The sequence below is a fragment of the Camarhynchus parvulus genome, chromosome 20 (assembly GCF_901933205.1).
Source record: "Camarhynchus parvulus chromosome 20, STF_HiC, whole genome shotgun sequence".
NCBI classification, from domain to species: domain Eukaryota; kingdom Metazoa; phylum Chordata; class Aves; order Passeriformes; family Thraupidae; genus Camarhynchus; species Camarhynchus parvulus.
In genome coordinates this window covers 12107292-12121216 of record NC_044590.1, presented here as the reverse complement: position 1 = coordinate 12121216, position 13925 = coordinate 12107292, and the positions used below count along the sequence as shown (strand labels likewise).

Sequence of the window (13925 nt, the reverse complement as noted above, 5' to 3'; positions counted from 1 at the left end):
CAGGGCCCTGCTGGGAGCTGCCAGCCACAGCTCAGAGCAGGCTGAGAGAAGAGAGGTAAAGAGGAGAAGGCAAGAGCGTGGTAAAGAGGATGAGAGAGTGAGGAAGAGCACAAGGTTTCCATTACAATACAATAAATCTTCTTCTGTGTTGAATATTCTCATTCTCACTAACCAATCTAGTACAAGATACAAATCCTACAGCATTTCCATACAGCCTATAAGAATCATTACATCACCATACTGTGTTCCATTTTAAACCCTAAAAACTCCTCTTTGGGCCCCTTCTGCCAAGCTGTAGGGTCTGCTCTGGCCCTTGGGCCTGTCTGCAAGCAGAGGGTGTTGTTCCATCAAAAGGGGATCACCTTCAGCTGGCCACACCATTGTTTTCCAGTTGTTCAGTAGCTGAGGGATCTCAAAGCTTGCTTTCATTGCAATCTCACTTATAGTTTCCATATTCTCAAAATCTTTTGCCAGACAATCATATTGATAAGGCTTTCCTGTTTCATTTTCCCCAACACACGGGAGGAAATCCTTGCTCATTACAGTTCCCTGAGGGTGCTGGGTCTGCACTGTCAGAGCTCAGCATCAGTCCCTGGCAGGAACAGGACTCCCTGTCACACTGTGTCACAGCAGGAATTTGGGACACACACCAAGGAATCAGCTCAGCACAAAGAGCTGGAGGATCCCAAGGCACAAACAGCTTGTGGATGAAAGCTCTGGGACTGCCTTTGGCTGCCACCACTCCAGGCCAGCCCAGGAGCAGCAGGAGTGGCCCTGCTGAGGGTTTAAAGCACACATAAGCACCATACCAACCTGAGAGCTGTGCTTTAAAGGGGGTCTGCTCTCTCCAGGGCTGCCCCAGGCTGACCCCCATGCAGGTCTCCACCTTGCCCTGGGCCATGCTGACCACCAAGGACAGTGGCTCTCTTTACAATGTGTGCAGTCCCTTCACAGCACATGGGAAATCCTTGATACAGTGGCACTTTCTTGCCTAAAGCACATCTCCTTCCTCTATCATTTGCTGCTCTTTCAGGAGCCATTGGCTTTACAGCAGCATTGCTGGACAGCCAGGCCACGTGTCCCTCATGCCACAGGAGCCACCCTGCACTCCAGCAGATGCTGTTCCCTCTGACTGGAGCTCAGCTGTGCCCCACAGTGCTCTGCAGCCATCCCAGCCACTCCATCTCCTTCCCCCTCCAGCACACAGGGAGCATTCCTGGGCTCTGGGATCCACCTTTCCTGCAGCCCCACTGGTGGGCACGGCGGAATTTCAGAACCACCCATGTCCAGTCCTCTGTCAGAACTCATCTTGGTTCCAGTATTTTCTATGTGGAACCCTTCAGATCAAGATGCAGCAGCAGCAAAGGCTGTTTCTCAGGGGGATGGACATGGTCCTGCTGCTCTTCTCTGCCACCCCCAGGTTCCCATCACCTCCCCAGCTCTGCTGCCTCCAGCCCTGGGCCAATCTCCTGCACAGATTGGATTTTTATTATTAATTTTTAGATGTTTCACTGTTTACAGACCTTTTCACTGCAAAATAAATCCCAGCTCTGGCTGAAGACCTGCAGGCACGTTTTGATTCCACATCTCACAGAACAAGGGCTACAGCCAGATGTGCTGCTTAACACAGACACTCTTTTTTGGGTCAAAAACCTTCTCTGAGCTGATTCATATCCCAGAAAACCTTGGAAAGACACAGGAAAGACAAGGAAAGGTAGCTGCTGGGGCTGGCCAGAGCTGGCTATGGTCTCCAGGGGCCCTTGGAGATGGTGGATGCTGTGGCCAGCCCTCAGGCTGCCAAGTGTGGTGTGTGCCCTCCAGTGCACCTGAGGATCTCCTTCTCCCTCCTGCCTTTGGCCCTAAACCTAAACCTCTCAGCAATCTCCTTGATGAAATATCTGCACATGAAATTCAGCCACCACAACAGTTTCAGTGTTTCCCATACCTACCAGGTGCTCTGTGCCACCTGACAGGTGTCCTCAGCAGTTTGAGATGCTATTTCTTTTCCCTTTTCCCCCTGAGTGAGTGCAGTAGAAGCAGAGACCATCCTTTTTGGTCTAGGAATGGCTCAACTGCATTAGTTTTTCACTCTTTTGGTGGCTGTTTTTCTAACACCCTATTGCTAAAAACTCAGGAGTCCCTTGAGACCAAGGGTTGAAAATGATGTTCGCTCTGCTTGTAATACGAAGGGATTTTTTACTATTATTTTATTTAAACACTATAGCTGGCCTTGCACCAGCAGTAAAACCTCCTCTGGCTATGACTAAGCTACAGGAATCACTTCCTGACTGCACCTTTCAAAAATTTCGCTGTCACACAGGAGTTCATGCAAAATTCACAAGCCTGGATCATCAGCTGTAGTTGTGCTCAACTCCCAAGCCCCTCCTGGAAGGGTTTCCATTAGCTGCTGATTATAATAAATGACATGTAACACTCTATTGTTCATTCTAAAATAGTACATGAGATTCTTCCTGAATTGTCTGCTGAGAAAGGCATTTAGGATCTATCAATGTCTCCCCTCTATTTTTTTTTCCTTCTCCAGCACAACATATGAAATTATACAGTATTACTCAAAGAACAGCAGGGAGAGAGCAAAAATCTGTATCTTAGCATGGGGGCCTGCAGTGCACACTCCCAAACTCTGTGTAATCCTCTTTCAACTCTGAGTCTATACAAACCTCTCTCTTCCCTTCACCAGGGGTCTTTTATACTCCTATATCTGTATGTTCCTGCAGTATTTGCAGCATGTCCTTGTCAAGGGAGTGGGGAGCCATCAGTTATTTACTTTCAGGTGTGCTCTGCCCCTGATGGGGCCAATTCCAGACTTCAAAACTACAGATTATTTGCAGATTGGTAATAGACCAAGATTCTGCATGGGCACAAGAGAGTAAAGTCCAAAGAGCACAAGGCAGCTGGAGATCGAGGAGCACCAGAGCTCTCCATATCCCCCTTAAAAAAGGAGGCCTTACTGCCCCTTATTTTAACCCCTCACTTACATGGGACTTCCTTTAACACTGAGCAGCCTCTGATACCATCTGTTCCTGTGATCAACAGTTCAAGCCAAAAATCAACACAATATGGAGCCCCCAAACCCTTCCTCCTCAGTTATTCACTCAGAGGGTGGTGAAACACTGGCACAGATTGCCCAGAGAAGCTGTGGATGTGCCTGGGAACATCCAAGGTCAGCTTGGACAGGGCCCTGAGCAACCTGATCTCACTGGAGATGTCCCTGCTCCTTGCAGAGGGTTTGACTTAGATGAGTTTCAAGGGTGCCTTCCATCCCAACCCATTCTGTGATTCTATGAAAGTTAAAACAAGTTTCTTCATGTGCGAAGATTAATTAGAAACACCAAAGTCCATTAAGGGACTTGAGTGGAAATTGCACAAAGAATAACCTCACCACAGGCTCTGATTCTCTGTGCAGACTTTTCTATAAGACTGAAGAGAAAGACACCCTAAGGAATTGCTCAGCCAAGTGATCTCCTGGGCTGTTCCTGCCTTTTTTCCCAAGCAATCCCAGGTTTGAGGCAGTGGCTGTGCTGACCTGCTGCACTTTATGGGACAAACAAAGTGCTGGAAGCTCCTCCAAATTCACATATCTGGTAGGCCAGGGACCAACTGCCCTAAGGACATCTCACACCTGAGCATTGCTTGTTGTTTCCTCACTGTCAGTGGGAGAGCAGCCCCACCACTGATGGATTGCAAACCACCTTGGTTCCAGCTCCTGCTCTGGAGGGAGGAGCAAGAATGAGGGCAGGGTGACCCCACACCTTCATTAGCAGTACCCAGTTACCCTCGCTCTGCCCAGGGCTCCAGGGCCACCTCAGTCACTGTGCTCTGCCTCCCTGGTCCCCAGCAGGGATGGGGAACCCCAGCACTCACGTGGGTCTGCCCCAGCCCCAGGTTTATTTTATCAAGTGTTGACATTTTGCAGTGATTCAGTCAAGACTGGTGGGAACAACTCGTCTGCCAGTATTATGACAAGGTTTGAAGGCATGTTTTCTAGCAGAGGCTGCCAAGAGGAGCTCTGTCTCGTCTGGAGCGTTAGCAGAACACGAGGAAGGTATCCATAGCTTCCCACACATCATTAATTTCTAATTATCCTATCTTTGCTTTCTGCATTATCACTTATTTACCAAACAAAGCTTTATTGGACCGCCCAGTTCCTTATAAGCAGCAAAGCCATTGTTACGTTAAAAGCAATGTTCTAAATGTTATTTATTATTTGATAAACCTCGTGTAACCCTGAATGAGGACATTAAACGGCAAGAACACTACTTCAAAATCCCATTTTAAATAAGTCACCAAGACAGCTGTGCCTTTATAAAACACATTAGGGTGGCACTCAGAGCACATATGGCTCAGGGATATATACAAATTATACAATTTCTGTCATTCGATCAAATAAGAGGGACGTTTTGACCCCAGAAATGAGTCAAATGTAAGTTGTAATTCCAGCCCCAGCAGAGGCCCTGGTGGTAATGGATCCTGACGGCTGATCAAAGAGCCCTGACCATTTGACCCACCAGATCAGTGACTCACTGCATCTATTATGGCTAATACAGGCCCCAGCGTGGAGACATACGGAGGCAGGGAGATAAAGGGCAATGGATACAGGAGGTAAATGTTGATTTATTCACGTGCAGGCACGGGGGGACACCCGCAGATGGATCCCACGTGGGTGGGAAGGGGCGGCCTGGGCTCACCCCACACTCAGGTTCATAGTGGAGCAGGCCTGCAGACAGATGCTGGGGATGTCTGTGCACATGATTAATATCATCTGTCACAGCAGCATCTCCCTCAGGGGGTCAGCAAAGCCCCAGCAGGGCTCCCCGAGTCACACACAGCCAGGGAAATTCCACCTTCTGCTTTACACATATCCATAGCCCCCAGAAACACATCCCTGCCCGTGGATTTGCTTTCCTGGCAGTGTAAATGTGAACAGGCCATCCAGGAGTTACCCAGTCTCACCCTAATGCCCAGAGCTCAGATTAAAGCCCCTTGTGCTGCTCTACACATCAGGTGAGACACTGGATGTCACCTGCAGCAGGTGTCTCACCAGGCTTGGGCAAAATCCTGCCTTTTTCTGTCACAGAATCCCAGAATGGATGGATGAGAAAAGCTCATCCCTTAAAGCTCATCCCATTCCACCCCTGCCACCACCTTCCACTGTCCCAGGTTGCTCCAAGCCCCATCTGATGCCTTCTGAGGGCTGCCCTAGGACAGGGACTGGACAGAGCTAAAGAATAAAGCAGGGATTTATCAAAAAGCCTCAATGGATCCACCCTGGGCAGCACAAGAGCCCAGCCAGGGCTGCACCCAACATGAACCAAAATGGTCCCAAAATGCACGACCGGGCACGGGGTCTGTCACTTTGATCAGTTCTGCTCCATTTCCATCTTGCAGTTCATTGTCCCATTCCAGCTTTAGCCCATGCAGTCCCACCCTGCTTGTTTTTCTCTCTTCAGCCCACGGTCTTTGTGCTCTTGGGCCTGAGATTTGGATCATTTGTCCTTGGTGCCCAGCTGGAGCAGGAATTGTTTTGTCTCCCTGCTCTGTGCACAGAGCTCACCATCCCCTCATATGAAGCCCAGAATTACACACTAAAGCAGCACAGAATCTGAAAAATAGAAAAGCTAAACCTGAGGTATCCCCTTCAACCTGGCCTTGGCCACTTCCAGTCATCCAAGGGCAGCCACAACTTCTCCAGGCACCTGCTCTTCCAGCTGTAGAATCCTGGAATGGTTTGGGTTGGATCCTAAAGACCATCCAGTTCCTGCCCCTGCCATGGGCAGGGACAACTTCCCCTTCCCCAGGCTGCTCAGTGCTGCTGTGCAAACCTGGCAGCCAAGACCTGGCATTTTTGACACACAGATGGGCAGCAGGAGCAACACACAGGAACAGCTTTAGGAGAACTTTGTCACTTTAACTCTCCTATTTTCAATTGAACTCTCAAATTTTCAACACTTTATAGCAGTGGGTCCTGTCTGTGCCCTCACTTCCAAAAGCAAAGAGCTGCTTTTACATTCTCCCTGGCCTGAACAAACCACAGTGGTGTTGAACAGCCTTTCCATGAGGAGTCACACAAATTTACTTGTTGGGACAAACAACAATGGGCTGCTTGCTCAGCTGGAATAAGCCATGCACTGAAATCTCCTGGGATTAGGCAGAGCACAGGATCCAAACTGTCCAGTGATAAATAAATCAGCTCTTTCCTCCTTCAAGCTGCCCGTTGCCCTGCTAGCAGCCAGAGATAATCATGGAGGGAGGGGAAATGCAGTAAACACCCCCCCCTAAGGCTTTCCATAATTCACTGAGCAGGCACACACTGAGCAGGCACACAGTCACATCCCCAAGGCAGGGGACAGTGGTCCCCAAGGCCATGCCAGGGCCTGGCAGTCCCCACGACCCCATCACATCACCCCCAGCTCCCTGACAAGGCAGCTCCTGCATTTCTTCACCCAGCACATGGGATGATGGTACCATCTCACAGGGGATTCCCAGGCAGAGTTAATCCATGTTTTTAAGGCACCCATGGACTCTTCCTGCAAAAGTCTCGATGTCAAATAAACCCAACGTCATTCCTCAACCTTTCCCTTTCCTGGTGTTACTGTCCTTATGACATTGACCTTAATAAATATCTATTCCCACTGATTTTTCAGGTGTTTTTATTTATTTTGTCAGCACCATTGCATTTTTACTGATCTTTCAGAGCATTTCATATCTGTGTATTCTTTGGGATTTTTCACATTACTTAATTCCTTGCCTTTGTGTGGGGAGGGGAGGGTGGGAAAGAAAGAAGGAAAATTGACAGGGGTGAGGAATGATGCTCTGCTGACTCCACAAGACACAAGAGATACCTCACTCATCTTGAGGGTCAGATGTCCACGATGGTTTGATCAGATGTCAGCTTGCATTTATACCCTGGCCTCTGCTGGAGGTTGAATTACATTTCACATTTGACTCACTTCTGGGGTCAGATGTCCCTCCTATTTGATGGAACAAGAGGAATTATTTTCCCCAAGCAGGTTGTGCTGGTGTGAGCTGTCAGTGCTCTCATTATGTTTTAGGCTCCTTTATTTCTGCATTTTGTGCTCAGCTGAGTCCAGCCTCTCTGGGATGACAAGAGCTGCAGCCATGGCACAAAAGCCATCCCAACAAGGAAGAGCAGGGGAAGGGAGAGGGCACCTGGCTTCCATGTGTTGTGGATGGTGTTTTGTGGGGGTTTTACATGGGCTTTGGTGTGGGGTTTTGTTTTTCCTTCCCCTCAAGCTGGCAGCTAGGCAGGGAATAATGAAGGAGAGGCAGTGTCGCAGACATCTTTTATGAAAAATCCTTTCCTTAGGTTTTTTCCTCCTGAGAAGCTGAGAGGCCTCAGGAACAAAATGTAAACAATGATTATCTGCTGCTGTGGAATGCAACAGGTGCATCTGTGATTGGCCCATGTTGGATGTTTCTAATTAATGGCCAATCACAGCCCAACTTGCTCAGACAGAGCTGAGCCACAAACCTTTGTTATCATTCTTTGCTATTCTGTTCTTAGCTAGCCTTCTGATAAAATCTTTTCTTCTATTCTTTTAGTATAGTTTTAATATAATATATATCATAAAATAATAAATCAGCCTTCTGAAACATGGAGTCAGATCCTCGTCTCTTCCCTCATCCTGGGACCCCTGTGAACACCGTCACAAGGCAGGAGAACACTGATCCTGGCTTTACCACACTCCTGCCATGAGAAACTGCAGAAACCCAGAAAAGTTTGGGTTGGAAGGGACCTTAAACCTCAGCCCATCCTACCCCTGCCATGGCAGGGACACCTTCCACTGTCCCAGGCTGCTCCAAGCCCTGTCCAGCCTGGCCTTGGGCACTGCCAGGGATCCAGGGGCAGCCACAGCTGCTCTGGGCACCCTGTGCCAGGGCCTGCCCACCCTCACAGGGAACAATTCCCAATTCCCAATATCCCATCCATCCCTGCTCTCTGGCAGTGGGAGCCATTCCCTGTGTCCTGTCTCTCCATGCCTTGTCCCCAGTCCCTCTCCAGCTCTCCTGGAGCCCTGGCAGGGGCTCTGAGCTCTCCCTGGGCTGAACAAACAGAATGTCCTTAGGATCAAACACCAGACAAGGGGCTGAGACAAAGCTGCTGTCAGGGAGCTGCAGGATCACGATGGAGATGAAACCCAACCCACCAGGCTCATCTCTTGCAGTGTGAGGCTCCAGCCCTGAGTGTGTTCAATTTGCCTTTGTCTTGAAGGAACCCACGGGCTGTTGGATGTCCCACATGGGCTGTGAAGGAATCTGGTGCTTCAGCAGCCTCTGGGGTGAGATTGTGTAACCCCCCTCCTGCTGTTTAATGTACTCCTTCAGGTTACAACAGGTTTAGCAAACAATAAAAACCATCTGGAAGCCCCATTTAAATAACAGAGTTGTGTCATTAGTGCTGAAGTCATGGCTGGGGCTGTAAAACCAGTAAACAAGGGCTGATGTGCAGGTAAATAAAGGGAGATGGTGCACTGAGGAGGGCGAGGAGGAAGCTGCTCCTCATCCTCCTTGGCCAAAGCTCATGCTGGGTGTGAACCCACATCCCTGCAGGGCATGACCTGGGATCCTCACCTCCCAGTTACACTCCTGCCTCCCCAGAGGAGGTTCTGGGGTCACTGCAGCCTCCCACAGAGCCCAGGTGCTCCCAGCTCCCCTCTGACTGCCCCACACAGCCCAGGGAGGGAGCTGGGGATGCCAAACAAGGCAAACACCCCCATTTGTTGTCCATGTCACTCTCTGTAGTGCTTTTGCTGGTGGAGGAAGAGCAGCACAGCCCCTGTGCACGAGGCCATCCCTGCAGTGGGGAGTTCCTGCCCTCCTCTGCCAAGGGAAAGAACTTTCCTCCCTCTCCACTCTGCTCCAGAATGGGAAATAGCAAGTAAACAGAGAGCAAATGAAGAGTGAACTCCTCTTGCCCAGGTTACAGGGATCTAAGCTGGTTTGGCTGATCCTTCTCCAGGATCAAACTCAGGACACGATTCCTCCACCACGTGGGAATCCCTGCTTTCCTTTGGGAGCCAACCCTCCTCCTTGAGGTGCAGCAAACCATTCCCAGCCCCACAGCAGCCCTGCTGACCTCCCTGTCGTGCCCACCTTGGGGGAGATGGGATGAGAGAGGTGCTGAGCAGGAAACACCAATGGTTCATGCTGGCCATGGCTCTGCCCCGATCCAGCCTGGTGCTGCAGGCACATCTTGGCCAGGGGCTGGGGCTGCTCCCTGTGCCAGCACTGCCTGCCCTCCCCATGAAACCCTGGCACTGCCAGCCCTTCCCATGGAACCCTGGCACTGCCAGCCCTTCCCAGGAAATCCTGGCACTGCCTGCCCTCCCCATGAAACCCTGGCACTGCCAGCCCTCCCCATGAAACCCTGGCACTGCCAGCCCTCCCCAGGAAATCCTGGCACTGCCAGCCCTCCCCACGAAACCCTGGCACTGCCAGCCCTCCCCAGGAAATCCTGGCACTGCCAGCCCTCCCCATGAAACCCTGGCACTGCCAGCCCTTCCCACAAAACCCTGGCACTGCCAGCCCTCCCCAGGAAATCCTGGCACTGCCAGCCCTCCCCATGAAACCCTGGCTGCTGTTTGAACACTTTTGAGAGGGTATGAGCACACCTGCACCCCAGTTATTGCAATGGGATATGCTAACCTAGCATGGAGATGGGATTTTTTTCAGTGAAATAAGGAATGAATCACTCCAATTCAAAGAAATCATTCAAATGTGTGAACCCACAGGTGCACCCTGCAGAAAGATCACCTAAAAGAAGCTGTTGCTGAAATTCCCACTAGACCATCAATGTGACATAAAAAGCCAACTTCCATCCTTGGGAGGCTTTAAAAGCAAAGAATCTGCAACATCCTTCCATTCTTGGGAAGTTTTGAAGTCAAAGTATCACAACAACTGCCCTGTGACCATCCTCAGCACCTGGCTCTGCACATCTGGGGGCACAGGGCTGACCCCTGCATGGGGCACTCAGGGATCACCCCATTCTTTCCCATATTTACTCACCCTCTGGCAATTCCTGGCTCTAATAATCAACCCCACGCCATTGTTGGTTGAACACGTATTTGTTTCTGCTGAATCACTCAGCAGCACAAAGTTTGCTGTTCCTTCCCCACCCTGGAATTCCTCCCCATGCAAGAACAGCCTCTCCCCACGCCACCATGGGGGCAGCTGCCAGAGCAGGAACAACTCTCCAGAGCCATGAGCCAATGCACTGCCCTGCTCCAAGGAGGCAAACCACAGGATTTCATCCCATTCCCAGTGTAATATGGACTGAGTTTAACCCCTGCTGCCATTGGAGCATCACAGTGATGTCCCACATCCCAGGCACTCTGTGGAGCTGGGTCTATGGCAAACAAAACAGCCCAAAACAACCAAAAATGGGATTCTGGGATGTGTCAGAAGGAACTGCCACCTTCCCTCCCCAGGCTGCATGTGATGAGGTGCTTTGTGCTGAGGGTGCAGCCCCTCTAGCCATGCCAGGCCACCCCTGAGATGTGCACAGGGCACCAGCTCTCATCTCCAGGTCAGGGGAAAGAAAAGCATGTGCTCAAGTCCTTCTGTCCCAGCAGGACCTAAATATGGACTTTACAGAATCACAGAACTGGGTTGGAAGATCACCTTGAAGATCATGTTCCAGCCCATACACAGGTTTAGGACCCCACTCCATGTTTTTTCCATGTGGTATCCAAGCCCAGAGAAGGCTCAGACACCTGCAAGACACGAACACTTCTATTCTGGTCCCCCACACGTGGGTTTCTAGCTCCAAAACAGGAACCCTTGGATTCCTTTTTCTCCCCTGTTAATCTATTTAGCTACAGGAAATACTCCACATGAGGGAAGGAGACACCTGAACTGCACACAATACTTGGAAGCTTCACTGTGGCCAGAAACACCCAAATGCACCTTCATTTGGAGTGAGGGATGCTGAGGCAAAGCTTTTTAGCAAAGCTTTTCAGCAAAGCTTTTCAGCAGAGCCAGGCTCCAGTGGAATGGGGTTGGGCTGGGAATGGGCTCCAGATGGAAATGCATCCCAACCCCTCCACCAAGTGCTGAATCTGGGCTCTGACCTCCTCCATGGATGCTCTTGATGTCCCAGGAGGGCAGAGTCATAGACAGCTCCTAGAATTTGTGCTTTAGTCCCCTAAAATTCTCACCCCAGCAAAACAACTCTTACCTGATTGGCTGATAGAAACTCCTGGGCGTTGTCGTTCATCCCCATGTACATGTTCTCCCCATCAAACTAGAAAGGCAAAAGAAAGAGTTAATAAAGTGCCATCTGCACACCATGCTGCTGTGCATCCCAAATGCCTTCACATCAAGAGCCAGAATTCCCAGAGGAAAACCCTGAGCTGCTGTTTGAACACTTTTGAGAGGGTATGAGCACACCTTCACCCAGTTATTGCAATGGGATATGCTAACATGGCATGGAGATGGGATTTTTTCAGTGAAATAAGGAATGAATCACTCCAAAGAAATGATTCAAGTGTGTGAACCCATAGATGCACCCTGCAGAAAGATCACCCAAACGAAGCTGTTGCTAAAATTCCTACTAGACCATCAATGTGACATAAAAAGCCAACTTCCATCAGTGGAAATGTCCAGACTTGGGCAAGTCCCATTCAATCCTCTTACAGACCTCAACACCAAAGCAAAGCTCCTGCAGCAATGAATCACCCTGGAGCTGTGGAAGAGGTTTCACAGTGACCTCTGTGAGCCAGAGAGAAGTTTGATAAGAGGATCCATGTTTACCCCTGAGAGAATTTCCTACCATGGATCCATGTTTACCCCTGAAAGAATTTTCTACCAAGAATTTTCTACCAAGAGACCAAGAAAGAAAGAAGGATAAATAAGACAAACCTGCAACTGCCTGTTCCAATGAGCACTTTGTCTTTCCTGAGCAATGAGTAAAGTGTAAACTTAGGAGTTCTGTAAGAATGTATAAAAAGCAGGCATGCTGTAATAAATACAGGTTTGAAGCCTTCTGAAAATGGGGTGTTGCTTTGGATTGTGATAATCTCAACTATGACATGGGTCATTCAGGAGGGGTTCTGTGCACAGCCTGACACATCCATCCCCTCTTCTCCTGCTCTCCTGCCTGCTCTGCCAGGACTCTGCTCTGGGCAGCCTGAGCACAGCCCATCCTCCTGTGTCCCCCAGCTCCAGCACACATCCAGTTCCCAGCTGCTAATCCACTTATCAGGCCACAAAACCCCCATGGAGAGCTACAACTCCTCTCACTAATTAGCTGCAACAGGAGCTTTTCACTCGCTCAGATTCCAAAGGAAGGAAAAAAAAAACCCTCCAGGAGTGTCTGTGGCTCCAAGTACAGCTGGGGCAGGCCTCAAGGCTGAGTTCACAAATTAATTATGGCAATAAAAACGGGCTGAGCCATAAAACACTCCTGAGACGAGGGTGGAGGTAGCAGCTGTGAGTGACACCTTGCACTTAACAAGGGGAAGAGCCAACCCTCCTGCCCTTACCAGCAGGATGATGAATTGGAGATTGTTCACCCCTCACCTGCCCTCCCACTCTCTGATATGAAGCTGATTCCAGTTATGCCTTAACAGAAATTGGCCATATTAAGAGCAATGAAAGCGAAATCTAAATAAAACCAGGTGAAGGTTTTCAGCCTAGACAATTAATTATGCTTCCATTTCTCAGAGTGCTACAGGATTAGCTATTAAAGGCAGCAGAGTTAGTAAAGCCAAGTGGGGGTAACCTGGCTCTGCTTGGCCTCAGACACCCTCTAATTGCCAAACTGTCCTCTGGCACAGCAAACCAATTAAAAGCTGTAAAATTGGAGCAGGTATTGTGGCATCCATTAATATGCAGCAGGTGGGAGAGGATTCCTGTGCAAATGCTGGATCCTGTGAGATCCACCAGTGAGGCAGGAGCTGGGGGATGCAGTGAGCACCGGGACAAACAATTTCCTCAGAAGGCAGCTGGGTGCCATCCAATTTAACCTGGATTTCCCTCTACCTGGCAGGTGATGACTGGCACAGCCAGCTCCTGGCAGCTGGAGCTTCCAGGAACACAGATCCAACCAGCTCTAGAGCCTAAATACCCTCTGACCCAACCTCAATACCCTCTACAGCCTAAATATTCTCTGGCCCCACCTCAATACCCTTTGAAATTCCTACCAGACACACCTGGGCTGGCAGCAGAGGCGCCAGAGGTTGGTGGAGAATCACAGAATCTCTGAGTCCAACATTCTCCCAGCGCTGCCAAGGCCACCGCTCAGTGATGTCCCCAAGTGCCACATCACCTCTCACAGATCCCTCCAGGGATGGTGAGTTCAGCACTGCCCTGGGTTACCTGTTCCAGCACCTGGCCACTGTTCCAGTGAAGAAATGTTCCCTAATGTCCAATCTAAACCTGCCCTGGTGCACGTGAGGCTGATTCCTCTCATTCTACCCCTTGTTTCCCATGAGGAGACACCAACCCACACCTGGCCACCACCTTTTTCTCCAGGAAAAAAAAATTACCTTGAAAGTTACATGCAGCAAGCCAAAAGTATTCAGTAGGGAGGCTCAGAGCAGGACAAACCCTCCCCTGTCTCCACAAAATTCTGTTTGTTAGAATGTATTTTTTTTATGGCTTTCTACTGTTCCTCTACCTCCATTCCACAATTCCTTCTGCCCTTGATGCCTTCATAACAACTGTAATGAATCCTGCCTTCAAAATTACTGTTTCTCTGATTTCCAGGCTGAGCAGCGAGCCTGAAAATCGAGACTCAAAATGCAATGGAAACTTTGGAATTTCCCCACTGCTGATTTGATTTTTCCCCCCTCTCCTCCAGGCTGTGAAGGTGCAAACAAATTTATTAGAATTTCTCCCATCAGGATATTCTTTCAATTAGATGTTTGCCAGTTATGCAGCAGCCA

At 49.7% G+C, this 13925-nt stretch overlaps 1 protein-coding gene across 1 annotated transcript in view; it reads right to left on the bottom strand.

Annotated features, from left to right (window-relative positions):
• The window catches only part of TOX2 (TOX high mobility group box family member 2), a 175948-nt gene that overhangs the window by 95846 nt on the left and 66177 nt on the right, over window positions 1-13925 (bottom strand). Inside the window, exon 2 of the mRNA XM_030963586.1 lies at window positions 11216-11281. Within this exon, the coding sequence (XP_030819446.1) occupies window positions 11216-11281 (66 nt within the window). The remainder of the gene's footprint in view (window positions 1-11215; window positions 11282-13925) is intronic.